Source organism: Physella acuta, unplaced genomic scaffold (assembly GCF_028476545.2).
Source record: "Physella acuta isolate Inbredline_101_S28 unplaced genomic scaffold, ASM2847654v3 ptg000648l, whole genome shotgun sequence".
Classification (NCBI taxonomy): domain Eukaryota; kingdom Metazoa; phylum Mollusca; class Gastropoda; family Physidae; genus Physella; species Physella acuta.
Genome location: NW_026732167.1, coordinates 7,955 through 25,104, shown reverse-complemented (window position 1 = coordinate 25,104; position 17,150 = coordinate 7,955). Strand labels below are relative to the sequence as shown.

Here is a 17,150-nt window from a genome sequence, read left to right as displayed (position 1 = left end):
CGTACTGGGTAATCGAGTTGTCTGACAGCCGAGCGTCAACAAAATCACGGACAGCTTCACGCCCTGCAACATAGCACAACACCGTTAAATCGTGTACACATGTAAGGGATTGTGTACATGTGTGAGGAATTGTGTACACATGTAAGGGATTGTGTACATGTGTGAGGAATTGTGTACACATGTAAGGGATTGTGTACACGTGTAAGGGATTGTGTACACGTGTAAGGGATTGTGTACACATGTAAGGTATTGCGTACACGTGTAAGGATTGTGTACACATGTAAGGGATTGTGTACACGAGTAAGGGATTGTGTACACATGTAAGGGATTGTGTACACGTGTAAGGGATTATGTACAAATGAGAACGTGTACAGGGACGTGCATAAATAACGTCCCACTCCGGGTGGGGGGGGGGGAGTATTTCTTTCAGACATTTGTCGTCCCCGGGAGCGGGCACTTGAAACTTTCATAGGGGGCGGGCGGATTTAAGGGTGGGTGGGGGAAGGGTGTGGCAGTAAAGAGATCCCTGAAAAAAAACTGTTCAGAGGTGGGACGGGGGGGGGGGGGGGAGGGGCAGTAAAGAGATCCCTGAAAGAAAACTCTACTCGAGGGGGGGGGGGGAGAGTTAGCATTGGTGTAACGTTTGGGGTGTGACATTTCACACATTAGCATTTTTTTTTTAAATAAACTAGTTTTATACCCTTGTTGTTTCTCAAATTTTAAAAATAAGTGTTGTAAAACTTTAGTTTAAAAGTATCAATGTACAAAATCTTGGCTGAATTCCTTTAAATTGTATGAAAAAAAAAATCCGCGATGTTTCCAATTGGGAAAAAAAAAAATTGCTAATGAGTTTATGGTGTATAGATTGAGAATGTTAGGTCAATCAAAGGCAGTGTTATATACCTATTGTTTCGGCGGGAAGACTGGACCCCCCCCCCCTCACCCTCCCCACCCCCCCCCCCCCCCCCCACCCTTCCACACATCCTGATAATAAAAAGAAGACCATAAATTTCTTACTAAAATTGGTAGGGTTGTCTATGAGAGCTCTTACTCTTTAAAAAAAAAAAATTTCAGTGATTCAAGTAAAGGGGGATAAAAGTCAAGTGAATTATCGCATCACTTTTTTAGTTATTTCCCCTAAAGTTAATTTGTAAAACGTAACAGTAACAATCAAAGATACGACTTACCATTGCAAGTAAAACTTAGATTAGACAGAAAATATTACATTGAAATTTGAGTATACAGTTCAATTTTAAAATATAACTGACTGCTGTGTTCAAATTTCTTTGATCAAATAACTTTAAAATACAACTGACCATGTTAAGTTAGAATAGAACTGACCATAATACGTGAAAATGGAACTGACCATGGCACGTTACAATATAACTGAACACGTTAATAGAACTAAGCGTCATGGTTCTTAAAAAGAACTTACCATAGTACGTAAAAATAGAACTGACCATAGTACTTTAAAATAGAACTGACCATGGTACGTTAAAATTGAATTGACCATGATAGGTTAAAATATAACTGACCTTGTTACGTTAAAATAGAACTGACCATGTTACGTTAAAGAAAGAACTGACCTGTTACGTTAAAATATAACTGACCATGGTACCTTAAAATAAAAACTGACCACGTTACGTCAAAATAGAATCGACCACGTTACGTTAAAATAGAACTGACCATGATAGGTTAAAATATACCAACCATGGTTTTTAAAAAAGAACTGACCGTGTTAGGTTAAAATAGAACTGAGCAAGTTACCACGACAGGTTAAAATAAAACTCACCAGTACAGGTTAAAATAGAACTAACCATAGTGCGAAATATCTCCTCGATGTCCAGCTGCTTGACCAGTCTGAGAACGTACACGTCACCATCCCGGGAGAACCGGAAGTAGCTGAGCAAAGATTTTCTGTTGGGGGTCCTCGATGGTCAGCCACCAGCTAGTCTCCCCGGGGGAGCTCACGTTGAAGAGTTGGGTACCTGTGGGGTGGAGGGGGGGGGGGGGGTCGTCATAGGATAGAACTTGTTGAAAATGGTGTGGCCAGGAGTTATTTAATCTATAGTGATTAAATATTTCAGCTTATAGACCCCTTGCATATGACGTCACGGATAAGTCACTATGTAAACATTCCGCCATGTTGGAGCACATCGTTTAAAATAGTGATCTGCGCTGTGGAAGGTAGTATACTCGAAGTGAAGTTCTAAAAATAATATCATTATTACGACTGCCAAAAGTTGTATTAAACCATGTGAATGTTGGAATTATTGTAGTTTTGTAACATTATAGATTAAAATTACGATTAAGTTTGGTATTTTTTTGTTTTAGTAATTACAGATAAAAAGCTATGTTCCTCTTTCTATGTCAATCTTTTGTACCTGTGCTGTAGAGATTTTAAAGCCTTTGCTGTAAAGATTTCTAATACTTACTTTTTTATGTTATCTAACTTTCTAACCATGCAAGATAATATTTAAGGCTGTTTATTTTAAATTTCGTTAATTAAGTTTAACTAATTACCTACGACGTCATTCTCTTTGACGTGTACAATATCTGGCAGGTCCGTCTGGCATCGTTCCTGGGCAGACGACACTAAAAGACAAACAGACATGGTTCGATGCTTTCAGTAAGAAAAACAGAACATGTTATAATAGAAATCATAGAGATAATAGAATTCATGTTGGAACTTGTGTGACTATTTTGACGATGTGTCTTAAATTTAAACAGTGGTGCTCACAACACACACAACTTTGCTTCCATATTTCATCTCGTGGCTTATGTAATATGTACAACACCAAATATATGCGTATATATAGGCCTATATATATATATATATATATATATATATATATAATATATATATATATATATATATATATATTTATATATACATATATATACATATATATATATATATATATATATATATATATATATATATATATATATATATATATATATATATATATATATATATATATATATATATATATATATGTGTGTGTGTGTGTGTGTGTTTGTATGTGAGTATGAGTGTGTAAGTCTGTATATGTCATAGAAATAACTTATTTTAGTAATAAAGAAGAAAAAAAGGAATACCATAAACAGTAAGAGACCTACAAACGGACGTGTACAAAAAAAAGATAGAAAAACAAATTAGGAAAAGAAACTCTAGTGGTACTGACCCCAGACTTGAGACAGCAGCATGTACACTGCTACAAATCCAACCTTCATCCTCAGGTAGGTCTCACACTAGCCATTATGCTGGACTGGGCACAAACATCCTACACAGATTTCTAAGTCTGCTCCATCAACCTCTTCAGACATGAAACATTTCTCAACATTCCTCAAGTAATACTTTTACTTTTAGTTCGTTTATTTTTAACAGTTATCATTACAGAAAAAATTTCACTTCTAAATTTGTAAATTTAAAACTATAAAAGCGCACGGAATTTTCCACAAATAGCACACTGCCTGTCACGTGGTCTAAAATAATCACGTGACCTCTTCCCTTGTCAGTTTATGACGAAGTATGTTTGACCGAATCCTCGATCATCGTTTGGTCGCTGATGTTTTATTAGATCAGCGTTTGGTTGTCCGTGTTGTATTAGACGGGCCTAGCAAAGTGTGGCCGCCGGTTTGAGCTATGGCGATGTTTGTGGGAGTTGTTTACATCGCCGGTCGTTTTGTTTTTTCGCGGCGGACATTCTGGTTTTACAGAAGCAAACATGAGTATTAGAAAACGGACATTAGCCACCAACCACATGAGCATTATAGGATAGGGTATTGGTTTTAAGTAAGATGGGCATTTGGCATTGGTTTCAAGTAAAAGGGCATTGATTTTAACACATGCAGATATGAATGTTTTATAAGGAAGAGGGCATTGGGCATTGTTTTTAAGTAGTAAGGCATTGGGCATTGGTTTTAAGTAGTAAGGCATTGAGCATTGGTTTTAAGTAAGAGGGCATTAAGGCATTGGTTTTAAGTAAGAGGGCATCGGGCATTGGTTTTAAGTAGTAAGGCATTGGGCATTGGTTTTAAGTAGTTAGGCATTGAGCATTGGTTTTAAGTAAGAGGGCATTAGGCATTGGTTTTAAGTAAGAGGGCATTGGTTTTAAGTAAGAGGGAATTGCTTTTACACAAGCTTATATGAGTATTATAGAAAAGGGCATTGGGGATATATGAATATTATCTAAGTAACAGGGCGTTGACCATTGGTTTTAAGTAAGAGGGCATTTGGGCATTGGTTTTACACAGCAGATATGGGTATTACACTATAGAATAGGGAAATGGTTTTACATAAGAGTTTTCTCTGAATAAAAAACGCACTATTTTGATGTGTAAGTAGATTGTAATTACATTAGCATGGATCGACATTGCTACTGAATGTGGGACAAATAAGACCTGGCCTTAGTACATCAAGGCCTTAGTCCAAACGAAAAATTAATTTAATTGAAACAGTTCAAAGAAACATAAAATAAAAGTGTTTCAAAAAGGATAGGACCTACTAATTAAGAATGCAGTTAATGTAAATCAGATTCACGTGAATGAATGTAGATGTATGTGGGGGGGGGGTAATGTGGATACAGGTGTTCTGTATAAATCAAATGATTGAACTAGAGTAAAAATTGTATTGTAGATTTGTCACTCATGTTTCCTCGTAAATTAATTTCATAACCAGGTACGCCTATGTACTCAGAAACATGCGTCTTTGACTTTAAGATTTGTTTTCATTGACGTTAGCCCTTTTGTCAGTTATCCTTGTGTTTTGTCCGTTTGGCAGGATCTTTTTTGTCGGCGGCCAATCTAATATGTTGGTGCTTTTATATTTTTTTTTGTCACAAGTTTTGATACTTGACTTCCTCATACAATAAACTCAGAAGAAGACATTATTACATAGAGCCACAGTCAGAAAATGTTTACCATTGGCCAAACACCATCAGATGAACTGTACACCTTTTGCCAAACACCATCAGATGAACTGTACACCTGGCGAAACACAATCAGATGAACTGTATACCTGGCCCGCCTCGTGTTGCAGAAATTAATGACCTATCACAGTTCGATTCCCAAGTCCGCAGTGAATTATTTGATCACCTGACAGGTAGAATTGATTACTAATTTACCTGGACAGGTCAATTATTTTTTATACCACACAGCGTGGTTTGGTTTTTTCTAAATTTAGTCTGTCTGGGCGAGAGTAATACTTACCTTGTATTTGTGTGGATTGGGGGGGGGGGGGGAAGAGGCCTTAATCGTTAAATAAAAACACACCAACAAGGATAAGTGAAACAGAAAAATTTATTTCTAGAGATTTATTTTCTTTCACTACAGACATAACTTGAAACGCCACATAAAGAGAAATGTATGCTTTCACATACAACTATTCCAATGTGCTCGCTACTCGTTGATTGGCTGTAGTCGGTCAGGTGACCAGTGAGAGTTACTTCCCTTTCATTACCCAAAAATAGATAACGGGAAAATCCTGTGGTTTTCTATAAGCTTCTCTACAGAAGGCATATAAAACGTGTTGTGTATTTGTTTTCACACAACAAACTTTGTGGGTTAAACAAGGTGTCTGTTGGGCACCTGATCAACATCGGTACGTACTTCTGGCAGACGTAGTAACTGTTGCAACTGGCGGGGTCAGCGAAAAATCCGTTGGGGACTGTACAAGCTGTTTGAGAGACAGAAAAGGAGTTCAATGATCAACTGCTCTTCGAGTTGGACGAACGCGCAGAGGCGTAGCGACCCTTCCCGGCGCCCGGGGACAAACTTTCGATTTGCACCCCCATCCCCCCCCCCCCCCCCCCCCTCGAACTTTTCATTTTTTCATTTGCACCCCCAACCCCCCACAAACTTTTCGTTTGCACCCCCCTCAAACTTCTTTTCCCAACCCATTTTGGCGCCCCCCTAAGGTCGGCGCCCGGGGACATATCCCCCCCCCCCCCCCGCTACGCCTCAGCGAACGCGGCTCTTATTTTCGCAGATCTTCGATTTTGTTTTAGCATCGTCTGTTTTAGGCAACTTACTGGTTTCTTTAGGCAACTTATTAAATATTTTAGGCAACTATCTGTTTGTTTTAAGTAACGTTCTAATTATTTTAGACATTATACGTAATGTAATAGATACTTCGCTGAATGTTTTAGGCAAGTTACTGAATATTTCAGGCAATTTACTGAATATTTCAGGGGACTTAATGAATGTATTAGGCAAATTACTAAATGTTTTGGGCAATTTACGGAATGTTTGAGGCAACTTACTGAATGTTTTAGGCAGCTTACTGAATGTTTTAGGAAACTTACTGCATGTTTTAGGCAACTTACTGAATGTTTTAGGCAACTTACTGCATGTTTTAGGCAACTTACTGAATGTTTTAGGCAACTTACTGCATGTTTTAGGCAACTTACTGAATGTTTTAGGCAACTTACTGAAAGTTTTAGGCTGCGGTGAGGAACCTGTCCCTCCAACTGTCGTTGAACTACCAGATGCCAGTTTTGTGGTTGTTGTTGATGGTGTTGGAGCTGGTGTTGCGGTGGTTGCTGTTGGTTTTGTTGTTGTTGAGGTTGATGTCGACGTGGATGTTGGTGCCGGTGTTGGTTTGGTGGTTGTTGATGCCGTCGATAGCGACGCGGTCGTTGATGCGGTGGGTCTAAAAGAGAAGTGGATTACAGGTGAATTAGTAGACATCTACCTAACCTATGTCATGTAGTTGTCATTTAGGAGTCATTCACAAGCCTTTTATCTCTCGTTTAGTTATCGTTTTCAATTTGTTGTCATTTTAATTTAGTTATTATTTTCCATTAGCTGTCATTTAGCTGTCATCTCGCTGTCATTTAGCTCTCATTTAGTGGTCTTTTAGTTGTTGAATTTATGTCATTTAGCTAAAATTTAGATGTCCTTTTCTGTCATTTAGTTGTCATTTTATACCATTTAGCTGTCATTTTGAAGTCATTTTATGTCATTTAGCTATCTTGTAACTGTATTTGTGCATTTTCACCGCTCCGTGTAACAGTTGTTTAGCGTATTCTCAAAAGTTAAAAGAATTTTTAAAAAATGTAATTAAAAGAAATTAAAAGAAATTAAAAGAAATTAAAAGAAATTAAAATAAATCAAAATAAATTTAAATAAATTTAAATAAATTTAAATAAATTTAAAGTGAATAAATTTTAATAAATTCAAATAAATTTTTAAAAATTTAAATAAACTGAATGAATTTAAATAAATTTAAATAAATTTAAATTAATTTTAATTAATTTTAATACATTTTAATACATTCAAATAAAATAAACTAAAATAAATTATTGTTCACCATTCAAACAGTACACTAATCTTCGACGTGTTACTCCTGACTGCGCATGTGCAGACGGGCATTAGACTTACGTGTCAGGGGCGTAGAGCACCTTGCTGGACACCAGGCTCATAAGTGGCCAGCTGTTCTGGTAACAAAATTGGCCGGTAAAGTCGTCCATGTCCAGCGCCCACACCATGGCGCCACCAAAGTTGTTGGACAGAATCCATTGAAGCTAAATATAGAAAGAGAGAGATCGGTGGAGAATTGTAAAGTTTAGTTTCGTTATCTTGAATTTTATATATATATATATATATATATATATATATATATATATATATATATATATATATATATATATATATATCCTTTAGACCTAGCGATCATTTGGGCAGATAAAGTTCATATGATGGGAAGGTGTGGTCGGCGTTGGGTACCCATCAGAGCTGGGTGGACTCATGGGCGTTCTACTGACTTGAACCCGGATTCGAACTCGATACTTAAGCAACACCGTCCCCCACATTATATATATAAAGACAGTATTTATTGGGTAATTTTTGAAAGACAAAATAAAGACAAAAGGTTTTAGTAGTAGGTTGAGATGAACGTAGGAAAGTGCCTAGTACGAATGTCTTGTATATTGTCTGCGAAAAGTTGGGGGGTCTTGAATGTATTTCGAACGATATTTTTCTCTGAGCTGTAAGTAAGTATGTATATAAATATCATATCTCTGTGTTGTTCTTTGTGTTTTGAATCTGACTTGTCTTAAAGTTGTGTCTGTATGTCATGTCGGTGGGTTGCTTATGTGTCTCTGCGCATCCGTGTGTGTCTACGTGTCCGTCTGTCTTTGTAAGTCCGTGTGTCTACGTGTCCGTCTGTCTTTGTAAGTCCGTGTGTGTCTTCGTGTCCGTGTGTGTCTTTGCACGTCCGTGTGTGTCTACGTGTCCGTGTGTGTCTACGTGTCCGTGTGTGTCTACGTGTCCGTGTGTGTCTACGTGTCCGTGTGTGTCTACGTGTCCGTGTGTGTCTACGTGTCCTTGTGTGTCTACGTGTCCGTGTGTGTCTACGTGTCCGTGTGTGTCTACGTGTCCGTGTGTGTCTACGTGTCCGTTTGTGTCTACGTGTCCGTGTGTGTCTAGGTGTCCGTGTCAACCTGTTTTATATGTTCCCAGTTGGACAGGGGCAGACAACACTGACCTTTACATCCAGGGTTTCCCTGTCCTCATAGGTCACCCATTGGTTGTCCATGTAAGCGTATTTCACCTGCCCGATAGGGTCCGTCTGTACGGTGTAACCTGAACGAAGCAAACTGCAAACCTGTCCAAATATTAAAAAATAAGACGATATATATATATATATATATATATATATATATATATATATATATATATATATATATATATATATATATATATATAGGCTTCATAATCTGTTAGCATTGGAAAACCAAACACAAAACCTGGGTCCTAAGTTGAGAAGAGCCAGATGTTGCCCGTGTATCAGACTCCTCCCCTCTCTCTACACAGCTGATGGACCCAAGGGACATAACGTTACCTGTACAGCTTGGAATCAGCAGTGCCGCAGGAGTTGCCGAAAGGAAACCAGAGTTGGTAACCCTTTCGCCTAAGGGGCTCAACTCCTGATTAATTTCAAAGTTTTCTCACCTTATTTGGTTATTGTCCCCAAAAGACGGGCCTCATCTGCTCGAGGGTTCGAACTCGGGACTTTTGGGTTAGCAACAAAGCACAAGACGATATATTTTACTTTAAAAAAGATCAGTAGATCTTTGGTCAGTGTTATGCCCAGCCACATACTGTACTTTCTCCAGCGAAAGTCCAGGTACTCATCAAGGCTGGGAGGGCTCAGCGACGCCCTACGGACCTGAATCTGGGATCCGAACTCGACTTTCGAGCTAGCAGCCCCCCCCCCCCATCCCACCCCCGACCACGCCATCCTACTTGAGAAACGCCATCCGTCTTTACTTTTCCCAAATCGTGCCAGGTATCCAAAAAAAGCTGAGCTTGGAGTTGAATTTAACTCTGCCCATTTTGTTTTGTGTTAAATATCTCATAAAAGTTTACATCTGCTGGTAATTGACAGGGTCATGAGTCTTAAGGCTGTCCTGGTTTCGAACTCGGGTCTCACCTCGTAGTATGATAAAATCCCCGCCGTGCGCGTGTAGGTTCCGTTGGTGCCGCCGCCGATAGCATAGGCACCAAGGTAGTTGTTGGAGGGGTTGCTCAGCGTCCATGTGCGGGCGAAGAACGACAACCCGACGTGAATCTTGGAGGCTCTGGCGCCATTATTTACATACCAGTTCACGGAATCAAACTGGGAGAGGAACAATAAACAATTTCAGGACAGGGGTGGCTGATAATGGAATAGATCAGGACAGGGGTGGCAGATAATGGAATAGGTACGGACAGGGGGGGGGGGTGGCGGATAATGGAATAGATCAGGAAAAATAGTGGCGGATAATGGAATACATCAGGACAGGGGTGGCTGATAATGGAATAGGTGAGGACGGGGGGGGGGGGGGGTGGCGGATAATGGAATAGGTAAGGACAGGGGGGGTGGCGGATAATGGAATAGGTAAGGACAGGGGGGGTGGCGGATAATGGAATACATCAGGACAGGGGTGGCGGATAATGGAATAGGTAAGGACAGGGGGGGGTGGCGGATAATGGAATAGGTAAGGACAGGAGGGGTGGCGGATAATGGAATAGGTAAGGACAGGGGGGGTGGCGGATAATGGAATAGGTAAGGACAGGGGGGGGTGGCGGATAATGGAATAGGTAAGGACAGGGGGGGTGGCGGATAATGGAATACATTAGGACAGGGGTGGCGGATAATTGAATAGATGAGGACAGGGGGGGGGGGGGTGGCGGATAATGGAATAGGTGAGGACAGGGGGGGCGGATAATGGAATAGGTGAGGACAGGGGGGGTGGCGGATAATTGAATAGGTGAGGACAGGGGGGGCGGATAATGGAATACATTAGGACAGGGGTGGCGGATAATGGAATACATTAGGACAGGGGTGGCGGATAATGGAATAGGTAAGGACGGGGGGGGTGGGCGGATAATGGAATAGGTGAGGACAGGGGGGGTGGCGGATAATTGAATAGGTGAGGACGGGGGGGGTGGCGGATAATGGAATAGGTGAGGACAGGGGTGGCGGATAATGGAATATGTGAGGACAGGGGGGGTGGCGGATAATTGAATAGGTGAGGACAGGGGGGGTGGCGGATAATGGAATAGGTGAGGACAGGGGTGGCGGATAATGGAATATGTGAGGACAGGGGGGGTGGCGGATAATGGAATAGGTGAGGACAGGGGTGGCGGATAATTGAATAGTTGAGGACAGGGGGGGGCGGATAATTGAAAAGGTGAGGACTGGGGGGGGGCGGATAATGGAATAGATGAGGACAGGGGGGGGGGGCGGATAATTGAATAGGTGAGGACAGGGGGGGGCGGATAATGGAATAGGTAAGGACGGGGGGGGGGCGGATAATTGAATAGGTGAGGACTGGGGGGGGGGGCGGATAATGGAATAGGTAAGGACGGGGGGGGGTGGCGGATAATGGAATAGGTGAGGACAGGGGTGGCGGATAATGGAATAGGTGAGGACAGGGGTGGCGGATAATGGAATAGGTGAGGACAGGGGGGGTGGCGGATAATGGAATAGGTGAGGACAGGGGTGGCGAATAATGGAATAGATGAGGACAGGGGTGGCGGATAATGGAATAGGTGAGGACTGGGGGGGGCGGTTAATGGAATAGGTAAGGACGGGGGGGGGGCGGATAATGGAATAGGTGAGGACAGGGGGGGGGCGGATAATGGAATAGGTAAGGACGGGGGGGGTGGGCGGATAATGGAATAGGTGAGGACAGGGGGGGGCGGATAATGGAATAGGTGAGGACAGGGGGGTGGCGGATAATTGAATAGGTGAGGACAGGGGTGGCGGATAATGGAATAGGTGAGGACAGGGGGGGGGGGCGGATAATGGAATAGGTGAGGACAGGGGGGGCGGATAATGGAATAGGTAAGGACAGGGGGGGGTGGCGGATAATGGAATAGGTAAGGACGGGGGGGGGCGGATAATGGAATAGGTGAGGACAGGGGGGGGGCGGATAATGGAATAGGTAAGGACGGGGGGGGTGGGCGGATAATGGAATAGGTGAGGACAGGGGGGGGCGGATAATGGAATAGGTAAGGACAGGGGGGGTGGCGGATAATGGAATAGGTGAGGACATGGGGGGGGGGGCGGATAATGGAATAGGTGAGGACAGGGGTGGCGGATAATGGAATAGGTGAGGACAGGGGTGGCGGATAATGGAATAGGTAAGGACAGGGGGGGTGGCGGATAATGGAATAGGTGAGGACAGGGGGGGGCGGATAATGGAATAGGTGAGGACAGGGGTGGCGGGTAATGGAATAGGTGAGGACAGGGGGGGCGGATAATGGAATATGTGAGGACAGGGGGGGTGGCGGATAATGGAATAGGTGAGGACAGGGGGGGCGGATAATGGAATAGGTGAGGACAGGGGGGGTGGCGGATAATTGAATAGGTGAGGACAGGGGGGGGTGGCGGATAATTGAATAGGTGAGGACAGGGGGGGCGGATAATGGAATAGGTGAGGACAGGGGGGGTGGCGGATAATTGAATAGGTGAGGACAGGGGGGGCGGATAATGGAATAGGTGAGGACAGGGGGGGTGGCGGATAATTGAATAGGTGAGGACAGGGGTGGCGGGTAATGGAATAGGTGAGGACAGGGGGGGCGGATAATGGAATAGGTGAGGACAGGGGGGGTGGCGGATAATGGAATATGTGAGGACAGGGGTGGCGGATAATGGAATAGGTGAGGACAGGGGTGGCGGATAATGGAATAGGTGAGGACAGGGGGGGCGGATAATGGAATAGATGAGGACAGGGGGGGGGGCGGATAATGGAATAGGTGAGGACAGGGGGGGCGGATAATGGAATATGTGAGGACAGGGGGGGGCGGATAATGGAATAGGTGAGGACAGGGGGGTGGCGGATAATTGAATAGGTGAGGACAGGGGGGGCGGATAATGGAATATGTGAGGACAGGGGGGGTGGCGGATAATGGAATAGGTGAGAACAGGGGGGTGGCGGATAATTGAATAGGTGAGGACAGGGGTGGCGGATAATGGAATAGGTGAGGACAGGGGGGGGCGGATAATGGAATATGTGAGGACAGGGGGGGCGGATAATGGAATAGGTGAGGACAGGGGGGGCGGATAATGGAATAGGTGAGGACAGGGGGGGCGGATAATGGAATATGTGAGGACAGGGGGGGGCGGATAATGGAATAGGTGAGGACAGGGGGGTGGCGGATAATGGAATAGGTGAGGACAGGGGGGTGGCGGATAATGGAATAGGTGAGGACAGGGGTGGCGGATAATGGAATAGATGAGGACAGGGGTGGCGGATAATGGAATAGATGAGGACAGGGGTGGCGGATAATGGAAACACCAGAACAATGAATTATACTCACCACATTGAGACCGTCAAATGAGTACATAGGTGAAGCCAGGCCCGTGTATGTCTCCCACACGCCGTGGTAGTCGTAGCTCATGATGTTCAGGATGTCCAAATACCTGGTTACGAGAAAGGTGAGATCAATGTAACAAAGTCTGAGACAGAGAAGGTACTGTCAGCTGTTAAGACTACGCTAGCAGGAGACTCACGCGTCTAGAGCAGTCACATTGTAACCGTAGGCTGCCTTGGATATCCCAGCAGGCAGGGCGGCGCTCATCAGGAGGCGGGGTTGACCGCTCAGGGTTGCTTCCTTCTCGAATGCATCTCTCATTTCCTGGTAATATTTAAATTTTTAAATTAAAAAAAAAATACAACCCCACCATAAACACAGTTTCGCTGATAGTAATTCAAAGTGAACTATTCCACTCTCTAACTCTGATGTACAAATATACACACACACATTATGTATGTATATATATATATATATATATATATATATATATATATATATATATATATATATATATATATATATATATATATATATATATATATATATATATATATCCATACTTACATAGTATCATTATTATATATGTACGCGTGCACACACACGCACACAAACACAAACAAGCACACACATATTATATATATATATATATATATATATATATATATATATATATATATATATATATATATATATATATATATATATATATATATATATATATATGTATATATATATATATATATATACATATATGAGTGTGTGTGACTGTGTGTGCGTGCATACTTACCTGAATGAGTGCTGTGAAGTAGACCTTGTCTGAAGCACTTATATCCCCGGGGTACTCCCAATCAAGGTCAATACCATCGAACCCAAAGTAGCGCAGCAGGGAGATGGCGCTGTTGATGAACTGCAGTCTGTTGGCGCTGGTGCTGGCCATGGAGTAGAACCTGATTGGACCATGGGAGTAGCCCCCCACAGCCAGCAGCGTCTTCAGGCTGGGGTTGGTTTTCTTGAGCGCTCTCAGCATTTGCCATCTTTGAAACAGAAGCACCTTTGTTATACATCATGGTAGATAAACTAATGTGTTATTGTTTGGTGTTGTTATTGATTTTTGTAAGAAAGGAAAACCATATTAGAAATCTAGATTGGCTATTGTCAGCAGTTGCGTCAAAAAGCTGGAGATGGGGGGGGGGGGGGGGGTTAGTGCGGACAGAAAGGGGTGACAACATCCACGGGAACAACACCAAAAGCGACATCCAGTTAATTTATATGAGAAATTTGCTTTTTTCTAGTTTCTGTAATGGATTAACGTTATATACGTCTTATTGACACAGGATGGATAGGGGTGACACCAAACTAATCTTTGATATTTCCCGTCCAGTCTATTAACTTGACCCCGCCATGTTAACCCATACCAATAGAAACTTAGCTCCGTCACCCATATCACTAACAAAAATTATCCCCTCCCCGACCCCCACCCTCGCGCATTGCTCAAAAAGTTTAGCCCCGCCCACATTTTAGATTTAAAAACTTGTCCCCGCTCGAAATCAATAAATTAAAGCCCCACAATATTAATTACTCACTAAGTTAAGCCCTGCCCTTATATTGGCTAAAAAAAACAGCTCCGCCCCCATATCAGTATCTAAAACTTAGCCCCGTCCACAGTGGCGTAGCGAGGTCGGGTGTCACCCAGTGCGGTACTTAATGGTGTCACCCCCCCTCCCCCCCTCCAGATTTGTAGCGACCCTTCCCGGCGCCCTAGGACAAACTTTCAATTTTCGATTTGCACCCCCCCCCCCCTCAAACATTCGACTATTTGTACCCCCCCCCCCTCAAAATTTCAATTTGCACCCTCCCCCCCCCCCCCTTCCACCTTGTTGGGATTTGTCAAATTATTTGCTCTTAAAAGACTTTTTAACACTCGAATTAATCACTTAATAAAGTGAAATTATCATTTTTCTCTATATATTTTTGCTATTTTTCGCCTTGGTGTCACCCCCCGAAATGGTGTCACCCGTTGCTGTCCGCACCCCACGCCCCCACTCCCTCGCTACGCCTCTGCCCCACACTACTAATTACTCACAAAGTTAAGCCCCGCCCATATATTGGCTTTAAAAAAACCCAGCTCCGCCCCCATATAAGTATATAAAACTTAGCCCCGTCCACATAAAAAAAATAAACCACTTACTGTCCGTCTGACGTATCATCGTTGTATTCATACGGTACGATCGTGTTCCCGGAGAGCTGGGCGAAGGCAAAGATCACGTGACTGCAGTAGTACGGGTTGATGTTCTTGGCGAACATCATCCCGCTCCCGGGACGGTACTGCGCCCAGTTGGAGAAGTAGCAGACGACATTTTTGCTCAAGGCGACATCTGAGAGGAATTCAAAGTTCACAAATCACGGGTGGTGTTAGGAATAGTACAATTGTTATGTACGCCATAATAGTCTGTACATAGAGCCTAATATCTTCTTTATCTATTGTCCCTTCCGATACGGTGGTCGAATTTGTACACATAACATTTGACCAAAACACTAATTTTAATATTGCTTTGCACTATTTGTATTCCGGCACATCTTTTCTACAAATTAATAAAGTACAATTTATATTTTAACGTTCAAATTTGAGTCGTCCTAACAAAAAACGTGATCCTCATTTTGGTGAAAATATTTGTAAATTTAAAATAATTTTTAATAATTATTTTCTTGTTGGCTTCTGAATTGTGTATTCTTCAAATAAGATGCTTTATTCTAATACCTAGTAAATAGCAATCCAGAATTGCATGTTATAAATAAGGGCAGTGGCGTAGGCAGGGGGGGTTAGGGGGGGTCATAACCCCCCCCCCCCCCCCCATAGACCCCTCGGTATATATATAAAAAGTATGAGGGGGTGCAAATCGAAAGTTTGAGGGGGGGGGTGCAAATCGAAAGTTTGATGGGCGGGTGCAAATCGAAAGTTTGTCCCCGGGTAAAACTTGGAACCCCCTCCCCCTTGAGACGATCCTGGCTACGCCACTGAATAAGGGGTTACTGACTGATTACTCTATTGTGACACGATGTACATTTACTTTTTTGAACAAAAATCCCAAGGTCGTGTCGGAAGGGGACTGCCTAAAATGAGTTGAACGTGTTGCCCAAAACAGTCAGTTCCTACAACCCTATATCTACAGCCTTCATTGTTCTGTACTTGTAGTCCAAAATTGTCCATATCTATAACCCTAAATCTATTGTATCAATGTGCTGTGCCACAAAATAGTCTGCATCTATAACCCTATATCTATTTATCTGTATCTACAGCCGTAAACCTCATCTGCATGTTTTTTTTTTTAAATCATATGTGAATGTAGCCCAAAATATCTTGTACCCGTAGCCCAAAATATTCTTTGCCTGTTGCCCAAAATCAAATCTTCTTAGCAAAAATCTTCCTTGCATGTAGCCCAAAACTTTCTTTACCTGTAACCAAAAATCTTATGCGAATGTAGTACAAAATCTTCTTAGCCTGTAGCCCAAAATCTTATTTGCATGTAGCCCAAAATTTTATATTCCTTTAGCCCTAAATATTCTGTGCCCATAAGCCAACATCTAAAAAAAAACGAATGGCCTCAAAAATGTTTGTACCGTAGTCTAAATCCTCAGACACTTTTATTGCTGCCACCCAATAACAAAGTAGTTCTACCCTGCGACATGAACTTAGTTTTTACACGACCGAATGAAGTTGTACTCACCTGCGACACAACACAGACAAGCCAGAGCCAGAATGTTCCAGAATGAAACCATGGTGCCACAGTCCCAACGTGCAACCTACCCTCAGACAACCTCAGCTTTCCCAGACTGGGAATGAACCTACCCCGTGTGCGCATTTCGTATTTAAAACAAATCTTGCGGTTGCTGGTAAAACCTTTTCAATATCATCCGGTAACCTGGTGTTTGTTCAGAAGATGAATAGACCCGGTTAGGATTCACATCAAGCGGGACGCGCTCAAACGAAACTTAAGTCAATAACATGTTCTCTTTGTTGTATTTTCAACTTATATCTTAGACGACAAGGTTTTAAAAAAAAATTCTTTTAAGTTTTTTTTTTTTTTTGTTTTTATAAATCGTCAAACAGTAACGTTACTTACTTGTGAATACTTGAACTACAAGTGGATTTCTATTTTTTACAATAGATGAGATTCAAAGGATTGACACGTGAAAAATTTACATACGGTGACGTCATTTAGTCACGTGTTCTTGCCGGGTTCGTCAAAGTGAATATTTAGCTCTAAGCTAAAAGCCGGACAAGATTACATTACATTACCGATTTTGATTACATAGATGTAAGCGTACTTTGCTGTGTT

At 42.3% G+C, this 17,150-nt stretch overlaps 1 protein-coding gene and 1 long non-coding RNA gene across 2 annotated transcripts; both read right to left on the bottom strand.

The window, feature by feature from the left end:
• Positions 1–2,596, bottom strand: LOC131948539 (uncharacterized). Its single transcript, XR_009388021.1, has 3 exons — positions 2,524–2,596; positions 1,818–1,988; positions 1–63 (listed from the first exon to the last, which is right to left on the bottom strand). It is a non-coding gene; the product is annotated as an uncharacterized LOC131948539 (long non-coding RNA).
• Positions 2,597–5,290: 2,694 nt separating this feature from the next.
• LOC131948564 (acidic mammalian chitinase-like) lies at positions 5,291–16,864 on the bottom strand. Its single transcript, XM_059310157.1, has 10 exons — positions 16,539–16,864; positions 15,002–15,188; positions 13,601–13,847; positions 13,010–13,134; positions 12,817–12,919; positions 9,440–9,625; positions 8,492–8,611; positions 7,387–7,529; positions 6,435–6,655; positions 5,291–5,680 (listed from the first exon to the last, which is right to left on the bottom strand). The coding sequence occupies exons 1-10, from the start codon at positions 16,588–16,590 to the stop codon at positions 5,511–5,513; spliced, it is 1,554 nt and encodes a 517-aa protein (XP_059166140.1). The 5' UTR covers positions 16,591–16,864; the 3' UTR covers positions 5,291–5,510.
• Between the last annotated feature and the right edge of the window lie 286 nt (positions 16,865–17,150).

Excerpts from the sequence above, each read along its gene's own strand:
- LOC131948564 (XM_059310157.1), bottom strand. The coding sequence starts at position 16,590 with ATGGTTTCATTCTGGAACATTCTGGCTCTGGCTTGTCTGTGTTGTGTC. Across the intron at positions 13,135-13,600 it reads ACTTCACAGCACTCATTCAG|GAAATGAGAGATGCATTCGA; the intron begins GTAAGTATGCAC and ends AAATATTACCAG. Across the intron at positions 5,681-6,434 it reads ACCGCAGCCTAAAACTTTCA|CTTGTACAGTCCCCAACGGA; the intron begins GTAAGTTGCCTA and ends TCTCTCAAACAG.